The sequence below is a fragment of the Rhineura floridana genome, chromosome 6 (genome assembly GCF_030035675.1).
Source record: "Rhineura floridana isolate rRhiFlo1 chromosome 6, rRhiFlo1.hap2, whole genome shotgun sequence".
In the NCBI taxonomy this organism is placed as follows: Eukaryota; Metazoa; Chordata; class Lepidosauria; order Squamata; family Rhineuridae; genus Rhineura; species Rhineura floridana.
In genome coordinates, this window is record NC_084485.1 from 101,687,340 (window position 1) to 101,711,111 (window position 23,772).

Genomic DNA, 23,772 nt, shown 5'->3' on the forward strand with positions numbered 1-23,772 from the left:
TTTTGGTTGGAATTATCATCCTTACACACAAACAACATCTTTCCATCAAAATAAGTATCATATAACCTTCAGTGGTTATTCAAGCAACAGCTGTCTATCAAAATAACCATCATATATACTTCAGTGATCTTTTTAATGTTACCATGGGGAGCCTCATTTTCCATCTCCAGGCTGGATACCCAGAATTTTAAGTCTATCCCAGTGGTTCGCAAACTTTCCCCCCTGTAGACCACTTAAAAATTACTGAGTGTCTTGGCAGACTGCATCATGATTTTTCTGCCTGTTGTAGTGGTGCTAGGTGCTGCTGTACAATTTTCTAAAATATTTTTCTTGCTTCTTTCATCTCTTATACATTGTCCTTGATTGTAGTACAATTTGAATTCCATAGAATTCAAATTGTAAAACAATGAAATGCAGTATAAGAAATAAAAACAGCAAGAGAAACACAATTAAGAACAATATGAATATTTCATGTGATGGATGTGTCCCGTCTTCAACCACAAGTGCAGACATGCTGTGGACCACCTGAATGAAGTTTATAGACTACCGTCTGGGAACCCCCAGTCTATCCTTCAGCATAACTCTAGCATAGGGAGTTGAGGCCTTTTCTGTACCCCTCTCATGGCACATCAACTGCTTTTTTTGCAGTTGTGATGACTTGCTAAGACATTTTGCCACCTGAGGCAGAGCAGCAAATTCCACCCCCTCCCCAGCAACCCACAAACAGTGCATAATGCCCAAGGCAGGACAGAAGCAAAAAAATCCCACAAGTGTCTCTTCCCTCTCCGGCAGTAAAAAATCAACAAAAATGAATTAAGTAACCGACAATTTCCTGTGCTTGTATGGCACCCAGAATCAGCTCCTGAGATAGCTGCCTCAATCTGTGCCTGATATCTACCAAGTTATGTGTGTGCTGGTCAGACTACCTCAACCTAGGGCAGAATGAATAAAACGGCTAACTGTTGCAGCTACTGCTGTGTCTCTGTGTGTGTATGGGTAGCCCTTTGTTCTTTTCTCTTTTGGAATGTTATGTTAATTTAACACAGCAACCAGGCGCAAGACTTACTGAATAGGCACAGATGGCATGTATGCAGTTGCGAAGTAGATAGCAACACAATATTTTTAGAGTCCTTCCTAGTGTTAGGAAGATGCGGAATCCAAAGATGCATGAAGTAATCTCTTACGTTTGCAGGTAAACACACACGAACAAAGAATGGGGGATTAATTTATTTTTAAAGTTTCTTAACAGTGGGTAGAAGATGTGAAAGGCAGCTGATTCTCGCAGTCCAGCAGGTGAGCTCTGCGCTTGTGGAGAAGCTCTGCCACAAGCCGCCCTGGTGATGAGATGGGTTGGATAGATTTGCTGGGAAGTTACTGAATGTCTTGGGAGGGGAGCGCGTGAGGCTCTCCCGGACTCTGCATTCGAATCGACTCATTGTTGTGCACAAGAGCCTACACGCAGCTTGGTGGCACCAGACACCTCCCTTTCTCCCTCTGTGACTCCAATCCTGGCCCTGCCTCTCCTGGCTCCTTTTTCTGTTCCGTAGTTTGCCTCTCACTCAGCCACCGCTGTTTTCAGTCGGCAGTCGAGGCAGGGCTCCCAGTGTCCCCGGAGCTGGAGCGCAGACGAGCTAAGCGGCTGGGTTGGGGAGGAATCGGCCGCTCGGCTGACCCACTCAGGCGGCAGAAGGTCCGCTAAAGGAAAGGTCCGTACGCTCGGCGGCCCCTGCATGGAGGCGTTGGCTGCTTCTCTCCACAGCCCTGGGGCGTAGCGTCCATCTCCTCCTCCTCCTTCCCCTCCTGCAATCCCACACCGAAGTTTGGGAGGCGCTCGGGAAAGTTTGAGCGCCGCGCTCTACGCACGGTGGTAGCCACCGTCCCCGCCAGGGCGCTGCAAAAGTCGCCCTCAGCATCATGGCGAGCAGGCCGGTAGAACTTGAGGAGGCCGCCAGACCACCTCGCTGCTCCTCCGGCGGCTCGACTCCCTCCTGGAGAAGGGGCAGCGCTGGCCGGCGGTCCCTGTGGGTTGTCTACATGGCGCTTTTCTGGAGACTTGGCGCCTCCGACTCGGAGTTTTCCATTTTGGATGAAGCGCAAGTTTTAGCCACACAGATGAGGAAATTGGCCACTGAGGAGCTAGGGGTTGTCACCATGCAGGTAAGCTGCTCCTCTCTTCCGCTCTCTTTTTCCTTCAGTCTCCTAAGTTCTCTTCCTTCCCCCTTCTCTCAGTTTATTTTCCTTCTTCCTGGTTTTCTTTCATTTCCCTTCATCCTTTTCTTCCTGGTTTTCTGCCGCTTACTCCTCTCTCCTCTCTACTTTCAAATTCTACCTTTTCTTCCCTTGCCTTTCTACACCAGTGCGCTGCTGCTTGTTTAGATCCTCGGCCTTTTTGTTACTTAACATTTTGATTGAAAGTTGCATCCCTGCCCTCAAGTTGCAGGGAGCCAAAGTTTAACCCTCTTAGTGGGGTCCTCCACCAGATCTACGACATGGGGCACCACGCTGGCCCTCACCACTGTTATGTGGGCAGGGGGGTGTTTCTAGGAAGAAAGAGCCTGTGCTTTCTCACCATTTGCTGACTTTTGATCAGAGCAAGCTCCTGAATCCTTGGGTAGAAGAGCATCGATGAATGTTGAAACATGATCTCCTCGTTTCAGGCTGTTGCCCCCTGGGCAGAGATACTGGAGGAGGAGGCTTGGAACTGGGTATTCTACATACTTTTTATCTTTCCCCTCCCCTCCCCTTCCCAAGACCTGCTTGATTTTTGAGGTAGTTATGGAAATCATTCTCTCTGACAAATATAATCTTGCCAGATTTGAGCAGTTAGAATGTTTGCAGCCTCTTCACTCTAGGGTAGTTATTAGTAGCTAAAGGTTGGAAACAAGTAGGATAAGATTTGATTTTGATGAGAACTGCTTTCTCTTGGTACTTATTTTAGTGACAAAGTTTTGTTTAAAAAGAGAAGGCATTAACAGTAAGATCCTATACATGTTTGCTTAGAAATAAGTCACGTTGAGTTCAGTGGATCTTACTCCCAAGTATCCTAAAATTGTTATTAACATTTTCTCTTCAAGTTGCCAAATTGCTTAACAATTTTGCTGGGGACAAGGGGGGTGGGTGGGTGGAGAGCATCTTGGTTCAGATCTTTGAATATCTATCTGACATTTAAAAACCTCCTCATCCCACCCACAGTTTTTAATCCAACAACAATGGGGGGAGAGAGAGAAATATATCAGATAAATAAATGGAAATGCACAGAGGACAGGAGTAATTTATTTTTTGAAATTAAAAAAAATCAGCTTAAAAAGTTTATTATTTAATTCCCAAAACTCATTTCCTGGCTGAGAATAATTTGCTCTGTTCAGAAAGAGCGAGATGATTAGTAATTATAGTCTGTCTCTGCCTTTGTGGTTGCATATTAATGACAGTTTGACTATTGTGCTTTCTGTAAAGGAGGCTAGTAGCTGTGTTCCAGCAACCAACGGCAGCCTCCCTTGACAAAAGGTGAAATTGGATCCCCAAACACACAGCAAAAGCGAGGTATGGTCAGTGGCAAAGGCAGTTTTTAAAGCCTCCCAGATTGAAAAGGAGACCTTCCATGAAAGCAGCAGGGGTCTGTGCCCAAATGGCCCTTTATCTTCTTCAAACTGGCTCCTTTCTACTATATTTTGAAATATTATTATTTCAGCTCCCTTCTAGGGCTTGGGCTTTGTCATTGTTTCTCTTCCCCTACTTTATTGTAAGAAGCCATGCATTAAAATGACTACACTTAACAAGGTAGAGAGTAGTAAATTATTGATATACTGAACTATGGAGAATTCAGAAGTCACTTGCCTTCTCCCACAAGAGCTGATGGCACATTTCCCTCCCTAAGAGACCTCTGTGTTTACGTTAAAGGAAAATGTTACTGTTCTACTGTATATAGTTAAAATGGATTCCTTCATTTTATGAACTTTTCCCTTAATGGCACATGTATAATTGTACATCAGTGTGAAGTGTTTTTTATCAGGGCACATAAAATGTGTACACATTATTTTTCATGTTAATTCTTTAGCATATTGGATGATTAAGTATCTGTCATTAGGAATTGTAGCTTTTAAAGGTTTGATGGATTCAAGAAAAATGTCTGATGCCAATGCTAAATATAGCATGTTATTGTTAATTGGAAAGTGTGAAGCAAGCTGCTATTGATACAATAGAGATAGAGATTTTAATATGTCATGGTGAAAAAAGTTACTTGTTTTGCAGTGATTTGTGAAGTTAGTAGAGTAAAAAAATAATTTGTTGACTTTTGTGTTTAATTTAACCATAGGTAGTCAAACATGTTTGTTACCTTGAATATCTGTAGCCATAAAGTTGATAGGATCACGCTGCCGTCCTGTTAGCATCATCAGAAGTTCACTGTAATTAGGAATGTATCAAAAAGAAAATAGAAGATTTGGGAGAACAGTGAAGGACCTTTATGTATCCTAATTGTGAATCTGTTACTAGCAGTGGAGACAGCAGGGAAAAAAGCCTAAAATCACAGCCCAGCTAAAAGAGATAAAGGGAATGACAAGAACAAAGCCTAGAGAAGATAGAATAGTGCTATAGGGAAAGTAGAAATAAATTAGGACCAGATTTCAAGTTGCAATAGTAAAAACTGATGTAGACATTTCAGATGTGGGGGAAAAACAGTCCAGTGAGATGAAGAAGAATGAAATGTTCTCCTGGACCATTCAGTAAGGGAGAGAAGAGGTTGGAAGAATCAAGACAGATTATTCTAGACTTGAAACAGTTCACATCATGGCGTTTGGAATATCATCACTGTATAACTTAAAGAAGTGGAAGGAGGTGGCGCAACCAGAATAGGGTGAAAATAGGAAAGTGTGTAGCCACTCCCAAGTTTCTGAAACCAATGATGAGAGAATGGAAGTGGCTATCTGCACCGCAGTTGATTTAAAAGACATAACATATTTTTTATTCCCCATTTTAGTTTGGCTATGTTGTGAAAGTTTTTATTGGTAGTTAGATGAAGTATTGGAACGGTTTGTGAAAGGGCATTGAGATATTGCCTTGGGTACATTTGAATCTACGGGAATTAATTAAGATTGTCCACAAAGAGTGTATGAGGGAGCAGCCCCCCCCCCCAGTGGTCCAAAAAATCCTCCACAAAAGGAGAATGGATGAAGCAACACCTCTAAATCTGGCATTGAAGGAGCAGCTGGAAAGGTGAGAAGAAGAATCAAAGGAACAGTCACCCGCAGAAGATCCTGTAATGGGTGGTATGTGTATAATAGAGAGCAGGGCGGGATATAAATTTAATAAATAATAATAATAATAAATAAATAATAAATAAGATATTATAAGATACATAACTTTTGTTAGGAGCCTCTGAATCCCCTACAGCATTATTTTTCTGCTGTTCCTCGATTATAGCAGGCTGCTGATAATGATTCTCTCTTTTGTGTTTAATTAATTTGTACAGTTCTAATATCTAATAATATGAAATGTTTGATTTGAAGGTCTTATATAAATGCAACAAATTCTTTCCAAAATGTGTCTGATATAGAGGCATGCTTCTGTGTGTAGAGGTGAAAATAGAGGGAGATGTGCAGCTGTGTATAGTGGTGAAAAAAATACACATCTGTTGCACAGAGAGTGAGGGCAGTAGCAGGAATACATTGCCCTAAACAGCAAGATGCGAATACAAGTGCTTTTTAAATTTATTATGGCACACAGAAGTATTAATTTTTAACTGAAATGTGGTTGTTGTTTTTTAATACAGAGAGATGTATTGATCTGCACTTAGTGCACTGATAATAGGGTTGTATTGCTACTTTTAGGTAACTTGTGTTATATATTTGATAAAAGTAAGTTAAAAAATCAGCAAATTTGTGGTATGAATATTACATTTGCATGGTGTGAACGTTACACAAAATGTCTGAAGGATTCTTCATTTTGATACTCATCTCATTAGTAATTGGGAGATTAAGTTCAGTTTAAATCAGTAGCATTTTCACACGTATTTAAATGAAAACAGTTGATGCTTTTTTTAACTTGGTTTCTAAAAGTTGTGCACGGTGGTTTATGAATGATAAATGTTATATAATATACCTAGGATTGCATCCAAAGTTAGCCATACTGAGAGCAGACCTATTGAAATTAATAGATATGATTTTGTCTATTAATTTCAATGGACCTACTCTGAATAAAAATTAGGTACAAAGTAATATTCTAAGTTTCAGTGTTATATCTGGTATGTGGATATTTGCCCTGTAATACAATTGCACTGCTGGTTCGAAGATATTTTGCTATTCCTCTGTCAGGCTGTACTAGGCTGGTTCTGAACTGTTTGCTTGTGTCTAACAAATTGGAATAACTGTGAAGTTCCGATTATAACATCCTACTTTAATTGAAGTGATATTGGTATTGGGGGATTTGTTTCTTGATGGACCAATGAAATAATCTTACTAGAGTTAGAATGTAACCTTGTGTACACTTAGCTGGAAGTAAGACTCATTGAACCCAGTGAGACTGGTTTCTGAGTAAATACGTATAGGATCAGGTTGTTAGGCTTTGCTATTTGTGAACTCTTTGAAGAAGAATGGGCTGATTCATGCATGTGCATCACTTGATCACCAAATACGTACTTATTTTACACTTGCGACTAACAGTTATAATTGTGAATGGTCTCCTCTGAAAAATGTTGTGTTTCAATTGGTATCAGAGGATATGAAATTACTATCATTGGTGATTAATCTCTATATGGTCCTGTGGTAAGGAACAAACTAGATGCTACATGGGAGATATGTATAATATGTCTCTCAGTGTTTCGGTTTTTATGAAAATCGGCTGTGAGAAGTTTCCATCTTGATAGAAAGAATGGTAGGATTGGGCTTCCATTTACATTGTGGTTATTGTTTGCTTAACAGCTGCTCTCCCACACCGTCATTGGATAGAAAGGTAATTGTCACCCACTTCATTTTTGAGTGGAAAATAACCAGAGGAGCCCCCCCTCCATTTCTGCTTGGAAAGGAACCAAAGGAGCCCCTCCCTCCCATTCCTCCAATCAAAACTGGCCATCTCCTGAAAATAAAAAAACTTGGGAGACTGTTATCTGCATTTCCTATGCAATAACTGGATTGTTCCAAAGATCATTCAGTACATCCCTCATCATGTATCCACTGTACATTTTCTAGTATTTGGAGATGTGACTTTTTTCCTCATGCCTAACAAGTGTAAATGACAAAATGTGAAAGGATAGATGGCATGTTGCTGTATTATAACTAGTGCCATGCTGAAATCAGCCCTTCAATTTCTCAAAAGCTTTCTACAAAAGAGGCTTCAGTCCTTTTGCCTCATTCTCAGGGCACTTTAGAGTTTCTTTAAAATTTCAGTTAGGTACAGGGTTTTGAGCTTGCTTTATTGTGGACGAGGGTAGTATGTGTTAGCAAATAACTTAAATTACACAAACGGAAGTCCAGAGAGAAAAGTCCTGCTAACACTTTATGGACAAAACTGAACAAAAGCCAGTGTATAATGTGATGAGAAATGAACAGAGAGATTTTGTCTTTCAGTTCAGGCCTTGTACGTAGCAGGAAGACACAACCAAACAAGCAGAGGTAATCTTCCTCAGAACTACACAGCCAATTGGAACATGTGCTATCTCATGGGGGATCATGCACCCTGGCAAAATTGCTATGCAGCACTCTCCCCCTTGGATAGTTGGCTAACACTGAGAACAGAATTAACCCTTAAGACAAATTGAATGGTTCCTGCTGGTCCACTTCCAACAGTATGTGAGTGCTTTCCAGTAAATATTTTTCTAGCACTTTGCAGGCTTTTTGGCTGCCTGTACTTCCTGATCCAAAAAAGCCCATGGGAGGAGTTATCACATGATGTTTTTCTCTTGGCACTAATTGAAGTATGGGCACCCAGGAAGGTTGCAGAGTGCAGGCCACTAGTGAAATGAGTAGAATGAAAGAAAAGATACTACAAACACTTCTCAGTCACTTCAAAAGTAAAGTAAATATGAAAAAACCCTGCACATCCCCACAACCCATGAGAATTGTACTGAAATGTTCTCTCGTGATAAATTTACGAATGCAATTTTTTTCCTCTCTAATTGATAAATAATGGTAGAAAACAATGTGGGAGACACTTTTGGCACAATGCTAATTGTTCAAATTGAAACAATGTCCATTACCAAGTTTGTGCTGCTGTTCTGGTACTATGCACTTTTTTCAGTGTAAGCAAGTCTCTGTACTGAGAAGGACATTAGAGGAAATGGAGTGAAGTCTATTCTGACAGCAAAGATCCACTTCTTCTAAAGACTCTTCAGATGTCTCCTGTTTTGGGAGTCATCTGAAGAAATAGCAGAAAGTAATACTGACAGTGATAGCTGGTGTGTATGCAATGCAACACATAGTGGTGTTCAGTTCTGTGGATTGTATTGGGCGCTTATTTGATGGCATTTTAAAGCCTTCAGTATATAAATATCACAGTTGCTCCATTGTATCCACAAATACTGAGCTGGATCCAGAATTGGCGCAGAACAGAACCCCCAAATTGGACAATAATTCTGTGAGTGGATGAGGGGGGAGGGGAGAGTTATTTTCATCAGTTTCTCCTCCTGCAGCCCCCTGCACTCCTGAAAATCTGCTCTAGGAGGTTGGGGCACCATCCGCAACTGTGTGTGAGAGAGTGCTGGGGGCTGCATGGGGAAGGAGGACTTTGCAGAAATCACTGTCATGCCACTTTCCTAAAGTTGGAGCCTCTTGTGGAACCTAATACCTTCCATTAATGGAGAGGCAATTCTGGATCCAACCCACAGCTTCATTGTACTCTTGTCACCAAATACCATAAACTACAATAGGACGTCAGTGCATCATTCCAGCTCTTGATGAGTTTCTGGTGTGGCATAGCCCAGATCTGAGAGGGAAAGATCAAAGTGGTTTCTTGGATCTGTGTAGCACTATACCTCCTCATGTTTTGTATTTAATAAAGCAACAACAGGCTTAAAATATGCAAGGGTCAGTGGATCACTTTGGGAGTACCTAGTAATTGGACGAGGCATTGTGCTGGCTGAAGGTTTAGCATATGAAGAGCTCTGTTGTCAAGTAGAAAAATTCCCAAGACATTTTAACACAGAAGTGCTTGTATAATAGTGAATGAGCCTGATTTCAAGGATCACATAAATTAATTATACTTCCGGCTAAAGCAGGGGTGGCCAATGTGATATCCTCCAGAAGTTGCTGAGCTAACTTCTATCATACCTGACCATTGCTCATGCTGGCTGGAATTGAAAAGAGTTGGAGTTGAACAGCACCTACCTCTGGTCTAAAGTAGGGTGGGTAGATGGAAAAAAGACTTTTTTATAGTTGTGCAGTAGAGGGAACTTTAACAGGTATAGCTGAACCTGCAAGCAAGGCCTGCAGATGTTTCCTCTTCAGTACTGCTACTAAAGGTGCATAGGCATTCTCTGGCCACGCTGGTCTAAAGGCTTCTGGCTTGCTATTTGTTGTATTATATACACACTTGGAAGATTGTTGAAGCTAAAGGAAATATGAGAGGGAGAAAAATCCCCCTTCCTGCTGCTTTTCTTTGTGTCTTTGGCAGTGCTTTGGGCTAAATTATCTATTGGCATAACTTTTCCTACAGAGAATTAAACCATTTGTATAAAAGTCAAATTATTCTAGTTTTACCAGACAGCCAGGCTTTGTCTGTGGCTTATGACACGATGGTGGAAAGTGATCAAATAAATGTGACTGTTAGAACAACTGACAAAGGATCCCAGCTCAAATTATGTGTAACAAATTTTAAAATATTAATTAGCCCTAAGTTTGACGGAAACACTGTAATTGTTTTGGCTGTATATAAATGTTTAAGCTGGTGTCACTGGGGCCCATATTACAATGGCCTGCTTTACAGCATATACAAGACTTATGCCTCCAGCAACTCAGCCAACTAGAGGATTCTGATTGCCATTGATGTGTGGGTGGCTATCCACTGTAATAGACAAAACTATTAGCAATATAATCAAAAAGTAAAGATGGATATATATACCCTTGGATATATCAAGATAAATATTTGCAATATAAAAAGGTGGGGAGAACTGTTTATTTATTTATATGAGTTGCATATGCACATTGACTGAGCATTAGGTAGAGGTCTGTTCACAAGCAATTGCAAATCTTACACGAGACAATTTTAGTATCAAAGAGCTCATATAGGGAACTCAAGTGATAAGCATGGATCTGCAAGTCAGCTGATGGGAATTATGTCATCAGATGTTTTCTTGAGTAAGTGACTCGTTTTGGCTGAAACATCTATTTTCCTATGTGCCAGCCTATCCTTTTAAGAATAGTAAGAGAGATTCCATTTAGCCTCCACAGATCACTGAGAAAGGGGTGGAACAGGACCTTTTCATTGTGGTCACAGTGTTGTGTACTTGTGTTTATGCCATAGATGACAAGGAATTCCATGCAGGTGAGCGAGTTGGCTGGCAGAGGAGAAATGGAGTGCTCTTTCCTTCCTCTGCATCCAACAGGCAATCTGCTAGAGAATGAAAACTCCCTCCTCTGTGTCCAGCATAGATATGTGTCAGGCAGCTGCAGGAGGAACATTATTCTCCACCCCTCCTCCTTGCTAGCAGGCTAGTATTTTTTTTTTTTGCACAATAGTAAGTTTTGTGGATTTATTTATAAGGATGGTATTTTGTTCTCAAACAGTACAGAACCTTGAAGCCATTTGTGATGAATTTTAGGAAGCAATGCAAGTGAATTATATTTTTAAAGCATTTAATGATTTTCTTCATGTATGATATTATGTCTTAATAATCTAATTTTGTTCCTATGGTGAGGAAGGTAAAAGATAAAAAGAGAAGCTCAATAAATTTTTAGGAGTATTTTTTGACTTTTGAACAATGTAGGAATTCAGTAATGAAAACCTATTCTTTTGATAGAGTCCTCCAACTGCTTTTGTGCAAACTGTGGCCACTAGTTAGAATCCAAAAAATGCACACCACATTTCATGTAATAAACAAGCTCTCAAAGTTAGGGGCCATAGGCTGTTATAAAAACGTCCAATTTTGCAAGATTGTACATATCGGTTGTAGTTGGTTTGAACTGAATTTAAACCTTTCCATATCCTATTTATACATTAATATAAACATGTTTCTTCCTCTTTAATCAATCTATTCTTGAATGTAAACATATAGTTAAAGTGAATATGTTATTGTTTAGTGTCTTTTTCACATGTGTTAGTTGATGTCATACTTTCTGAAATGGAAGAAAACAATAAAAACATCCAACTGTTTTAAGATGGTCAGAGAATCTGCTCTGAGAGATGACATTCAGGAACAACCTACACCTGTAGACCGATCTTTACGTATCTTGAGTTAAGATCTGTTTTAAATAGAACTCGAGTTTTAGTCATGGCAGTGGATCGTCCACTGTATATCCAGGCAAATAAAACCGAATTGATCTGACTTGTATAGGGAAAGTAAATTTCTTAGTGTGGTGCTTTTCATGTGAAGCAGAATGTTCTTCAAGTTGTTGGTCAGTGGATGAAAGGAAGTGGTTTTGAAGGTGTCATTTTGAGTGCTGAAATTTGGTAGTTCCAAATGTCATTTAAATGTAATGCATGCCACCAAAGGAAGTCACTAGCTAGCTGCTGTGATACATTGCCAACTTTTTGAATGAAGCATATAAAGGAGACAGTGTGAGAATGGAGTTACAGTTGTGACATTCCACATGACCCAAGGGTGTCCTATGTTCATGCACTGGATGAGATGCCTGAAGCTTTTTGTCTGTTTCTTTAAATAAGGCTATTAGTTTCTGTATTGTGACAATCAAAGAAATGACCCTATTTTTTTGTCTCCTAGAGAGCCAGTGTGGTGTAGTAGTTAAGGTGCTGGACTATGACCTGGGAGACCAGGTTTCAGATCCCCACATAGCCACGAAGCTCACTGGGTGACCTTGGGCCAGTCACTGCCTCTCAGCCTCAGAGGAAGACAATGGTAAAACCACCTCTGAATACAGTTTACCATGAAAACCCTATTCATAGAGTGGCCATAAGTCGGGATCGACATGAAGGCAGTACATTTCCATTTTCAAACATGACTGCACAGAAATAAATTGAACTCAAAATGTATGCAACTGATCAAATCCACCCTCCCTTCTCCTCCTTCATATCCCCTCCCCCTCCTCCTCCCCATGGGCAGTTTTACCTGTCTTAAGCATGATTGCACAGGAGTAAATACCACTGAAGTCAATAAGCTTGCAAATGATCAAACCTGCCCTCCCCTGCCCATTCCTTTGCCCCTCCCCTCCAATCCCCTACTTCCCCCTCCCTGTCCTTCTGCTCCCCTCTCCCCTCCCTTTCTCCTCCCCTCTCCTCCTCTACCTGCTCCTTCCCCATGGTCAGTTTTACCTATCTTAACCATGATTACATAGGAGTAAATCCCATTGGACTCAATAAGCATGCAAATGATTAGGCCTGGCTTTCCCCTCCTTCCCGTCTCCTCTCCCTTCCTCCTTCCTTTCCCTCCTCTCCCCTCTTCCTTCTTCTCCCTTCCCTGCCCACTCCAGCCGTCCCTCCCCCTAGTCAGTTTTGCCTATCCTAAGCATGTTTACATGGGAGTAAATTCCACTGAATTCAATAAGTATGCAAATGGTCAAACCTGTCCTTCTCCCCTCCTTCTACCACTTACCATGAAAACCCTATTCATAGGGTCGCTATAAATCGGAATTGACTTGAAGGCAGTCCATTTCCATTTTTTCCAGACAATTATTGCTACTCAGATTGGTCCATCTAAAGGAACTGGAGGAAATGGATATGATATTACTAGATATCCATAGTGCACTCAACAAATTGCCTCTTCTCAGTAACTGCCAAGTACATGAATGAAATCATGACATTATCAAAGGTGATAGTGGACTAGCGGCCTGGTAGAGGTGCCTTTAATACTGATACTTTATATAATTAGAGTTAAGTTTATATTCAATGTGCATGGAAGGATAGCTTCAGGGAGTTTGGCAATCCATTCATGGAAACTGCTCAAGATCTTGTTTATATGGAGAGAATGGGTAGAATGTTTGTAATTCCTTTTGAGGAACAACTAGTTAACAAAAGTGGTACCTTATTTACACCACATGGAAAAAAAATTGCATCTGTTTAGTATGTCTGCCAAGAAGAATATCAATAAAAACACTACTCTGAAGTATCTGAAGACAGATGTTACTGACGCATGGTGGTTTTAAATCTTGATATCAAACAGTTCTTCGAACATGAGACCCTGCCTTTTCTTCCTATAGTGTCCTACAGTGTGGCCAACGAGTAAGAACTGGTACACTTTTAGAGGAGAGACATGATTGGAATTTGCATAACTATCAGGTAGCATAATATGTGATGGAGCCCTTACTGATATTTTGATATGCCATGTGCACTGAAGACATGCAAGGACTATTTTTTGATATTTTCAGTTTTTTAACTGCAAAGAAATTGAGAAAATAACTTGGTCTGGGATAGATGTAACCTCCCAAGTATTAAGTATATTTAGGGGAGCAAAGAAGTACAGGAACCAGGAAGCAAATATTCCCAGACTGTTTTAATATAAAGAACTGGCAGAATATGTATGTGAACAGATATTTCAGCTGATCAGGACCACTGTAGTTTATTATAGGTAGTAACTACTATGGGCTAGATCATGCCCTTACATCCACAGTTTTACCCTGTTAAATATATATATATATATATATATATATATATATATATATATATATATACACACAATATTTGAAACATCTTTTGGCTGATACCAGCAAGGTGACCACAGAGCTAGTAGCTAAGTTCCTTTTTTCAGTTCAAAGAATACGTAAGATGGTCCTCTTTTTTAAACTGTAATGTTCCATTTTAAAGTCATATTTATATTTTACTGTATATTTTAAATGTTTTATAGACGGTTCTTTTTTATCTGATGATTTGTCTTATTGGGTCTGTGACCGCACAATAAATTAAATTGAATATATACAATTCTGAATGTTAACAATGACTGCCAACAAGAAATGCATCTATCTAATTAAGGCTACAATCCAAGGCTACAGTTTTATGCCCACTTACCTGGCTGGGAGTCCAGAGTCTGTGAGTTCAAATCCCCGCTTGTGTCTCCTGGATGTAAAGGGCCAGCTGAAGATCACCCCCACAGTGAGTGGCTCAGGGGTTACATGCCCTGCCACCTGTGCAGCCATGGGCAAGCTGCATAATCCCAAGGAGTCCAGTTGCCCCCCAGCTGGCAGTTGCGGACAAGGAAGGGGCTGGCTTGTGCAGCTGTGGCAATCTGAGCAGGCCCTAGCCAGCTGGGGAGGATCAGGCTCAGAGGGAGGCAATGGTAAATCGCCTCTGAATATCACTTACCATGAAAACTTTATTCATAAGGTAGCCATAAGTGGGGATAGATTTGAAGGCAGTCCCACCTGGAAGTAAATCTCATTGAACTCAATGGGACTTGCATTTGAATAGAAACACAGAGGATTAAATTGTAAAACCTTTATTTCAACAATTGATCAAATTAATATTTATCACCTAAATTTATTTATTTATTAAATTTATATCCTGTCCTTTCTTGCAAACGAAGCCCAGGGCAGCAAACAACAAATGATGACAATAAAAAATCTTAAACCTAAACCTTTAAAATTAAGGCTTTACATTATAACAATGTAATGTTTACTTAGATTACATTAATTATAAGCATCTAGCTTGAACTAAAGTGGACCAGATTAACAGCTCATATGTTTTTTCTTATTCTTAAGCTTCTGGTTAAGGTAGATTATTTAAATATCTGTCAGAACCTGAAACAATTTTTTTTTTAAATGTTGAAGCGGATAAATGCTGTATGGGGCCATTTCCCCTTCAAAAATGGTGTACGCTATTGTAATTGGAGTGGAAGGCAGCGAAGTAAAATCTCATCTGTTTTACATGATTTTGTGTTGGTATGGTTCCAATCATAACAGTCTTAAGAGGCTCTATGAATGCTCAGGACTACAGCGTTTTTTCACCATATTTCTTTTCTGCTCCTTTTTTTTTATCGAAACATTTTGGAAAGATATAACAAGGCCCTAGTGGAACAGCAGTTAATATTGCCATGCTTAGGAGAACAAATCTGAATTTTTAATTAGGCTTTAGTTGTTTCTTCAAAGCGTCAAGGCATCATTAGTGATGTAAGTCTTGTTGCATTAGCAGAGACTGACATTTCACTTCAAACACAGAGAATGCAGCTGTCCTGTGCAGATAGAAGTTGCCAAATGTGGTGCAGCAAGGTGGATTTGTAGATAATTAGCTGTCCCATTTTACTGCTGTGCTGAAGAACCTTGCCAGTCATGTCGGGGAAAAGAGAAAGTGGGAATTATTAACTGGAAGAAAATCCAAATATGCCATAAAGCACTTTTAGAATCACTTCAGCTGTGGCAGGACTGATAAGATGTATGTTAAGGAAGCACACAAAATTAAGTACAGTATATGTTAGCTAGCTAGCTTCTGCCACTTTTTAAAAAAAATAAAACTTTAATTTAGTCAACTGGAAATAGCATGCGCTACTTACAGCATAAGTTGGGGACATTTGGCCTGCAAGATATTGCTGAACTGCAATTCCCATCAGCCCTGGCCATTGCCATGTTTGCAAGGGCCGATGAAAGTTGTAGTTCAGTAATATCTGAATGGCCGGCGGTTCCCCACATCTGATGCAGCAAAATTATTGTTGTGGCCCTATCAGTCTCAGTGAGCCTTAGTAGCAAATAATATAACATGCAGTGACAAAGTTCTGAGTGAAGGGTATTGCTTGAACAGCTTAGATGCCTCCTCTGGTCATCTAAAACTATAAGAACCCTGCTGGATCAGATACCAGGCCCCCAAAGTAATCCAGCCATGTTGGATCAGGCCAGAGCTCCATCTAGTCCAGCATCTTGTTTTCCAATGTGGTACACCAGATGCTTCTGGGAAGTCTAAAACTGGGGCATGAAGGTAACAGCACTCTTCCCCTGTTGCTCTCCTGTTGCAGCTGGCATTCAGTGGTAGGCTGTCTCTGAACATGGAGGTTTTATAGAGTTCTCAAGATTAACAGCCATTGCTAGACCTGTTCTCCATGAATTTGTCAGTCTAACCCTCTAGTGGCCAGTACCACGCCACATCTTGTGGCAGTGAATCTCACAGACTATCACTGCTTACTATTGAAGCATTGTAAAAGAAGGTGGGGGTAAAAATCCCTTGATCTCTTAGTTAGCGGCAATTTCTCATACATTTCTAGTAATGCATGCTTTCCTTCCCTCAGCTTCTTATCATACTTGATAGTCAGATAAAATTTCTATACCACCCCCCTTCCAAAATTTCTCCTCTTCTTGCTTAAGAAACATTAGAGGAAGAAAATAGTCTTAGCTGTAGCCTATTCTCTAGGGCATTGGTCTTCAGTTGTGTGACCTTGCCACAACACTGAAGTTCACACACATGGTGCTACTGCCACTTTGCCTTGCGTGTGCATATTTAAGAGAAGGAGAAAGATGGAGGAGGAGGAGGAGAAAGGTGGTAAGGCTGCAGGTAGGGATTAGTGGTGGGTTCCAGATCAGAAAAGGTTGAATAATTCTGTTGAGCACTGACCAAGTATCATAAACTGTGAAATGTATAAAAACAATAATAAAATTGCAAAATGTAACCATAATCTTAACTAAAACAAAGCCGGAGGAAATGCTTTACCTCTTGTTCACTCGTCTCTATTTTTAATGGTCATCACTTCTTTAGACCGCTAATCTCTGTCTTCCAGAGAGAAGGGGCATTAACTGATGAACTGGCCCCTTTCCCCAACCCAGTTGAATAGGCTGGTAACTGAAACGTGATTCTGTTTTGTCAGAATAAATGTAATTTTCTGAACTATTTTATTGTTTGCCAAGTAGCGTCCATAGCAAAGAAGTAAATTGGTTTTTATAACTGATGATACAGTTATGTTTATTTATAAATAGTGTTTGCACAGCCATACAGTGAAGTGCTTGAATGATACTTTACTTTCCCTTTGTTTTGCAAAACTGTCTATTTATATAACCCTTTCTAGTTTGTTTAATCAAGTTTTGAAGTATAACCGAGGCTTGTATTGGTATATTGGAAAAAATGCTTAAGAAGTATAGTAAGGAAGTGACTACCAATATCTATATTTACTTTTTACATTTTAATTTTTTAAAAACACCATTTTATGTTTGGATCAACATACAAAATCATAAAGAGGAAAATCTTAATCACATTTTGAGTGAATGCTTTGTTTGCAACTTGGTATTGATTGTTGACTGTTTTTATTGTAATACAATTATTTATTTATTGTGATACAAAGATGTTTTAAAGCTATTTTTAAGATGTTTTGTTTTAATGTATTTTAAAGTCTATTTTTATGATGTTTTAAAGTGTTTTCAGTCCTTTTGTTTGTCACCCTGGGCTCCTGCTGGGAGGAAGGGCAGGATATAAATAATACATACACACATACATACATACATGCATACAACAGTTAATGGGTTTTGGAACCCAGACAATGAAGTGTGTGTGTATGTATGAATGAATGAATGAGTGTATGAATAATTCATAATGTATATGTAGAGGGTTTCACCTTAAATAGTGCCATGCTTTTAAATAGCAGACACCAAGAAAAAAAGAGGTTGCATTGAAGTTTCAGGGAAAAATGATTTTGAAGTGAGCTCTTCTCAATTAGAAGTAAGATGACAACATATAAAGTCAAACAAAGGCAAACAGTAGTCAAGGAAAAGATTTGTCAAAAATTAATACTAATGGTTTCCCCTTGTTTAATAGCTACCAGGCAAAAATAATTTAATTTTTTGTTTCCCTTATTGCTCTCTTTGTATAGTTTCTTCTTGTGTGTGTTCAACTTATGACCATCAACCATGTTGTTTGGAGTTTCAGTCATTCAAATACGAGATGAAAAATAACTTGTTGACAAGAGATGATGTTCTATGCTTAATAAACAAAATAAAAATTGACAAATCACCAGAGTTGGATGGCATCTATCAAAGAGTTATCAAAGAACTCAAATATGAGATTGCTGATCTTCTAACAAAGATATGTAACTTGTCCCTCAGATCTGCCTCCATACCTGGAAAATGGCCAATGTAACACCAATCTTTAAAAAGGGATCCAGGGAAGATCCTGGAAATCACAGAACAGTTAGCTTAATGAAACTGGTAAAAAGTAGTGTTAAAGATAAAATAACCAAACATATAGAAGAGTGAGCCTTTCTGAAGCAGGACTAGCATAGCGTCTGCAAGGGTAAGTCCTGTTTCACATACCTATTAGAGTTCTTTGAGAGTGTCAACAATCAGATAGATAGAGGTGATCTGGTTGACACAGTGCACTTGGACTTCCAAAAAGCTTTTGATGAGGTATCTCACCAAAGACTCCTGAGAAAGCTTAGCAGTCATGGAATGAGGAGAGGTCCTCTTGCAGATCAAGAATTGGTTAAGCAGCAGGAAGCTGAGAGTAGGAATAAACTATTCTCCCAAGTCCCAAGGAACGGTATTGGGACCTGTGCTTTTTAACTTGGTCATAAATGATCTAGAGTTAGATGTGAGCAGGAGATGGCCAATTTTGCTGATGATACTAAATCGTTCAGGGTTGTTAAAACATAAAGGGATTGCAAAGAGCTCCAAAAGGACCTCTCCACACTTAGTGAGTGGGCGGTAAAATGGCAAATGCAATTCAGTGCAAACAAGGGTAAAGTTATGTATATTGGAGCAAAAAAGCATAATTTCACATATATGCTCATGGGATCTGAACTGTCAGAGACTGGCCTGGAATGAGACCTTAGGGTTGTGGTGGATAGCTTGAAGATGTTAACCCTATGTGCAGCAAGGCGAATTCCATGATAGGGATCATTAGAAAAGATACAGTGCCTTGCAAAAGTAATCAAACCCCTGACCAATGCTCTCATATTACTGAATTACAGGTGGTACTTTGTAATTTTGTTCTGCATTATATTTTATTTTGAAATAAATTGAGCAGGGGGTTGGACTTGATGGCCTTATAGGCCGCTTCCAACTCTACTATTCTATGATTCTATGAAACACTGAAACTCAAATCAATTATTGTTAGATGACATTGGTTTTTATGTTTGTAAGAAACATAAAAAATGGAAACATGTTGCTTGGGTAAGTATTCAACCCCCACACATTAATATTTGGTAGAGCCACCTTTTGCTGCAATAACAGCTTTAAGTCTTTTGGGGTAGGTATGTACTAGCTTTGCATACAGTGTCAAAGGGATTTTGGCCCATTCTTCTTGAAAGATTCACTCCAGGTCGTTCAGGTTGGTTGGATATAGCTTGTGGACTGCAATTTTCAAAGAGCGCCACAGATTCTCAGTGGGACTGAGATCAGGACTTTGACTGGGCCACTGTAGGACATTCACCTTTTTGTTCTTGAGCTAAACCGGTGTTGCTTTGACCTTGTGCTTGGGATCATTGTCCTGCTGAAAAAGGAATTTCCTCCCAAGCTTCAGTTTTTTAGTGGACTGAAGCAGGTTCTCTTGCAGTATTTCCCTGTATTTTGCTCCATCCATTCTTCCTTTGATCCCTGCTGATGAGAAGCATCCCCATAGCATGATGCTGCCACCACCATACTTCACTGTAGGGATGGTGCGTCTTGAGGCATGGACAGTGTTAGGTTTGCACCACACATAATGCTTTGATTTTTGGCCAAAAAGCTCTATCTTGGTCTCATCTGACCACAAAACCTTTTCCCACATGGCAGCTGGGGCACTCTCATGCTTTCTGGCAAACTCCAGACATATTTTCAGATGGTACTTTTTGAGTAACGGCTTCTTTCTTGCCACCCTCCCATACAGGCCACTGTTATGCAGAGCTCTTGATATGGTTGACTAGTGAACCATTACTGCAGTCCCAGCCACTGAACTCTATCTCCTTCAAAGTGATTGTTGGCCTCTCTGTGACTTCTCTCACAAGTCTTCTTCTTGTTTAATCCAGCCAGTTTTGAGGGACGCCCTTTCTTGGCAGTGCCTGGGTGGTGTGATGCAGCTTCTACTTCCTGATTGTTGATCTGTCTGTGCTCACTGGGATATCCAAACATAGGATATTATTTTGTACCCTTTTCCTAATCTATGCATTTGTATTACATTATCACTTCTGTAGAATGCTCTTTGGTCTTCATTTTCCTTCTGATCCACAGCCTGACCAATGATCCTTCAACAGTGGGGTTTTTATCCTGACAATGTGACAGCAACTTTAATGGTTCACAGATGGAGGCTGTCTTTGATAGGGAAATTTCCTTCATCTGTGTAAACCTGGGAGCTTCCACAGCACAGGGATTGAATACTTATGCAAGCAACATGTTTCAGTTTTTTATATTTCTTACAAACATTTCCCAACATAAAACCAATGTCGCCTTACAATCATTGATTTTGAGTTTCAGTGTTTCAAAATAAAATATAGAGAACGAAATTACAGCATACCATTTGTAATTCAGTAATAATATGAGAGCATTGGTCAGGGGTCTGATTACTTTTTCAAGGCACTGTACTGAAAATAAAGCTGCCGATATTGTAATGCCGTTATAGAAATCTATGGTGTGGCCATATTTGGAATTCTGTGTTCAGTTCTGGTCATCTCACTTCAAAATAGATGTTGTAGAGCTGGAAACGATTCAGAAAAGGAACCAAAATTATCAAGGGGTTGGAGTGACTCTCCAATGAGGAAAGGTTGCAGCATTTGGGGCTTTTTAGTTTCGAGGAAAGATAAGTCAGAGGTGACCTGACAGAAGAGAATAAAATTATACTTGGCATGAAGAAAGTGGAGAGAAAAAAGCTTTTCTCCCTCTGTGATAACACTAAAACTTGTGGATATCCAATGAAGCGGAATGTTGGAAGATTCAGGATGGACAAAAGAAAGTACTTCTTTGCACAGTGCATAGTAAAACTTGGCAATTCGCTCCCACAAGAGGCAGTGATGGCCACCAACTTGGATGGATTAAAAGAGGATTATACAAATTCATGGAAGAAAAGGATATCAGTGGGTAATAGCCCTGATGGCTATGCTCTGACCCCACATTCGGAGGCAGCATGCTTCCGAATACCAGTTGCTGAAAACTGCAGGAGGGGAGAGAGCTCTTGTGCTCAGGTCCTTGTGGGTTTCCCACAGGCACCTGGTTGGCCACTGTGAGAACAGGGTGCTGAACTAGATGGGCTGTTGGCCTGATCCAGCAGGCTCTTAAGGCTTCTTATGGTGGTTATTGATTTATTGACACCAACCCATAAGTACTTTTCTGCATCTTTACAATCAAAGTTAAGAAAATACATGACTTGCATATTATTGTTGATGATGCAAAACATAAAGAAGAGCAGGGTGGGGAACCTGTGGCCCTCCAGATGTTTTCAACTTCAACTCCCATTGTCCCCATCCATCGTGGCTAATGCTCAGGGATGGAGTCAAACTGCCTTTGGGCAGCCATTGGTTCCCCACTCTTGACTTAGAGCTTTAAAAGGTTATAAGCAGCATCTTAAAATGAGCTGGGGAGCATACTGAAGTACTCAAGGGCCCCCTCCAGCTTTGTGTTTTTGGTTTTTTTAGTGTATTCTGCAATGTGTCATTGATGCAATAATAGTGTGCTAGTGGTGGATTTATACTGGATTGTCTATAGTCATTCCTCTTTATTAGTTGTTCTGCGATGTTTCCTCAATATTCCTACATTATGGCCATCTGGAGATACACTCCTGTGCTATTGTGCCTCAAAAGTGGGGCAAAAAAACACTCACCAGAACATTTGTGATATGAAACGTTACAGGACTTCAGTAGAAAGCTACGAGGCATGCACCACCTGGAAATGAAACAGTATGTTTGCCCCAAAACATTTTTGCATGTGCAAACAGTATTGAAAGTGGGATGCGCGTAACTCCAGGAGCACAAATCATCATGAATGCACAATAAAAAGGATTATTGGAGGGGTGTTAGGGGTGTGAGTACAACGGACCCTGTGATCCGTGTTTTACAAGAGAACACATCATACAACACACGTTTATGTTATTATATGTTACTTATCCATACTTTTATTCATTTATTTCTTCATCAAGATTTGGCATTTGGAATAAATTCTATTCTTTCCCCCCCCAATGTTTTGCACAAATGTGTTAAATTCACAAACGTGCATCCAATGATGTACCTGTTAGTTCACTGGGACTCACTCTGAGGTCGCTGTGTGGGGGATTGCAGCCTAAGTGAGGAATTACTTAAAAAAAAAAACCTCACACCAAAGGTGAAGTTCTAATAAATGTTTGATCATGCTAGTAGAGCATAGTCACTTGAGGGCATTGGGCAACTGGGATTTTGAATGTGTCTGTAATACATTGCCGCCTTGGGCTCCTACTGAGAGGAAGGGTGGGATATAACTCTAATAAATAAATAAATACATTTGGGACCAACGAAATGCTGTAAAAAGTAAACAGCTCCATTTCTGTATACTCATCATAAAGCCTTGCATTCCCCACCCTTTGTGTAAAAATTAAAATCTTGACCATGTGGATGAATTAGTGTGTGAGTTTATGCTTCATAATCTCTCCATAAAATGTGCTCATATAAAAGAGATGCTTTTAATAGATGTACTGCCCGGATGAAAGAATGCTTTATGGATGGAAGCTATTGTCCGTTACTGGATCTCCCTGCAGTTCCTGTGGAGCTCCCCAAGTCCCTCTGACTCTGATCAAAAACAGAACAAAGGGGAAAAAAACCCTTCTAATTTTAAGCTTGAATGGAGAATAATTGGAGGGGGGGGAGAGAGATGAGGATGGGGGAAGGGAATTGGTAGAGAATTAGTATTGGCATTTGTGATGTGAGCATTTAATACTCTTCATTCATCTTGCAAAATGGAGCTTTTGCATTTGCATACTGACTGTGAAGTGAAAGTGAGCTTTTCTTATTCCATTCAGATTTTGATATCTTGCCATAGATATAAGATCCAGACTATGCATTGCTTCAGATCCTGCTAGTGACAGGTGCCTTTTTTGCCTGTTGCCTGATACTCTAACAATATATTGCTTAAAAGAACAATTTACAGTTTATAGCTTTTGTCTGGGAAATATATATTTTGGTCCAAAATAGTAACGATAATATGGTTATAAATATTCCTTGCTCCATTAAGCAATGGCAGAGCTGTTTGTTGGTTTCACAAGATGTGTTAGTTCTACAAGATTTGTAATAAATGATGTTATCTAAAGGATAATAAAGAGACAAAGTAGTTTGGTTTTATTAAAAAAATGCAGAATAACTTTTCTTCTTAGGCAAATAAGTACATGTTTTACTCTCAAGTCCTGATATATTTTTGCATCTTCTTAAGTGATAGCATGCTGTAAGTTGGTACTTATCTGTTATTATGATTATGATTTTATTTATTATTTATTAAACTTCTGTCCTGCCCTTTCTCCCAGAAGGAGCCCAGGTCAGCATTTTTAGATTGTTTCAAACATTATCCCTTTCCCTATAATAGTGTGGAGGGGGAGTGTTTGAAGGTGCGCTCCCATCCTGGGCAGATAGGAGCACACTTTCAAGTTCACTTTGAAGTCCTGAAAATCGGGCTTCAAAGGGGTGCATCACTTGATGGCACTATGATGTCAGGTGATTGACAGTGGGCAGCTGCACCCACCAGTCACCTTTGGCTTGCTGCAGCTTGAGGGAGATGGATCTGGCCCTTTGGCCAGAAAAGGTTCCCACCCGTTATAAGAGATCTCTACAATGCGTTTGCCTTT

General features: G+C 39.9%; 1 protein-coding gene across 1 annotated transcript in view; it reads left to right on the forward strand.

Moving 5' to 3' along the window:
* Positions 1 to 1,558: 1,558 nt before the first annotated feature.
* CACHD1 (cache domain containing 1) overlaps positions 1,559 to 23,772 on the forward strand; it is a 178,338-nt gene continuing 156,124 nt past the window's right edge. The window contains exon 1 of the mRNA XM_061633316.1: positions 1,559 to 2,157. Coding sequence (XP_061489300.1) covers positions 1,915 to 2,157 — 243 coding nt within the window. The 5' untranslated portion in view covers positions 1,559 to 1,914. The remainder of the gene's footprint in view (positions 2,158 to 23,772) is intronic.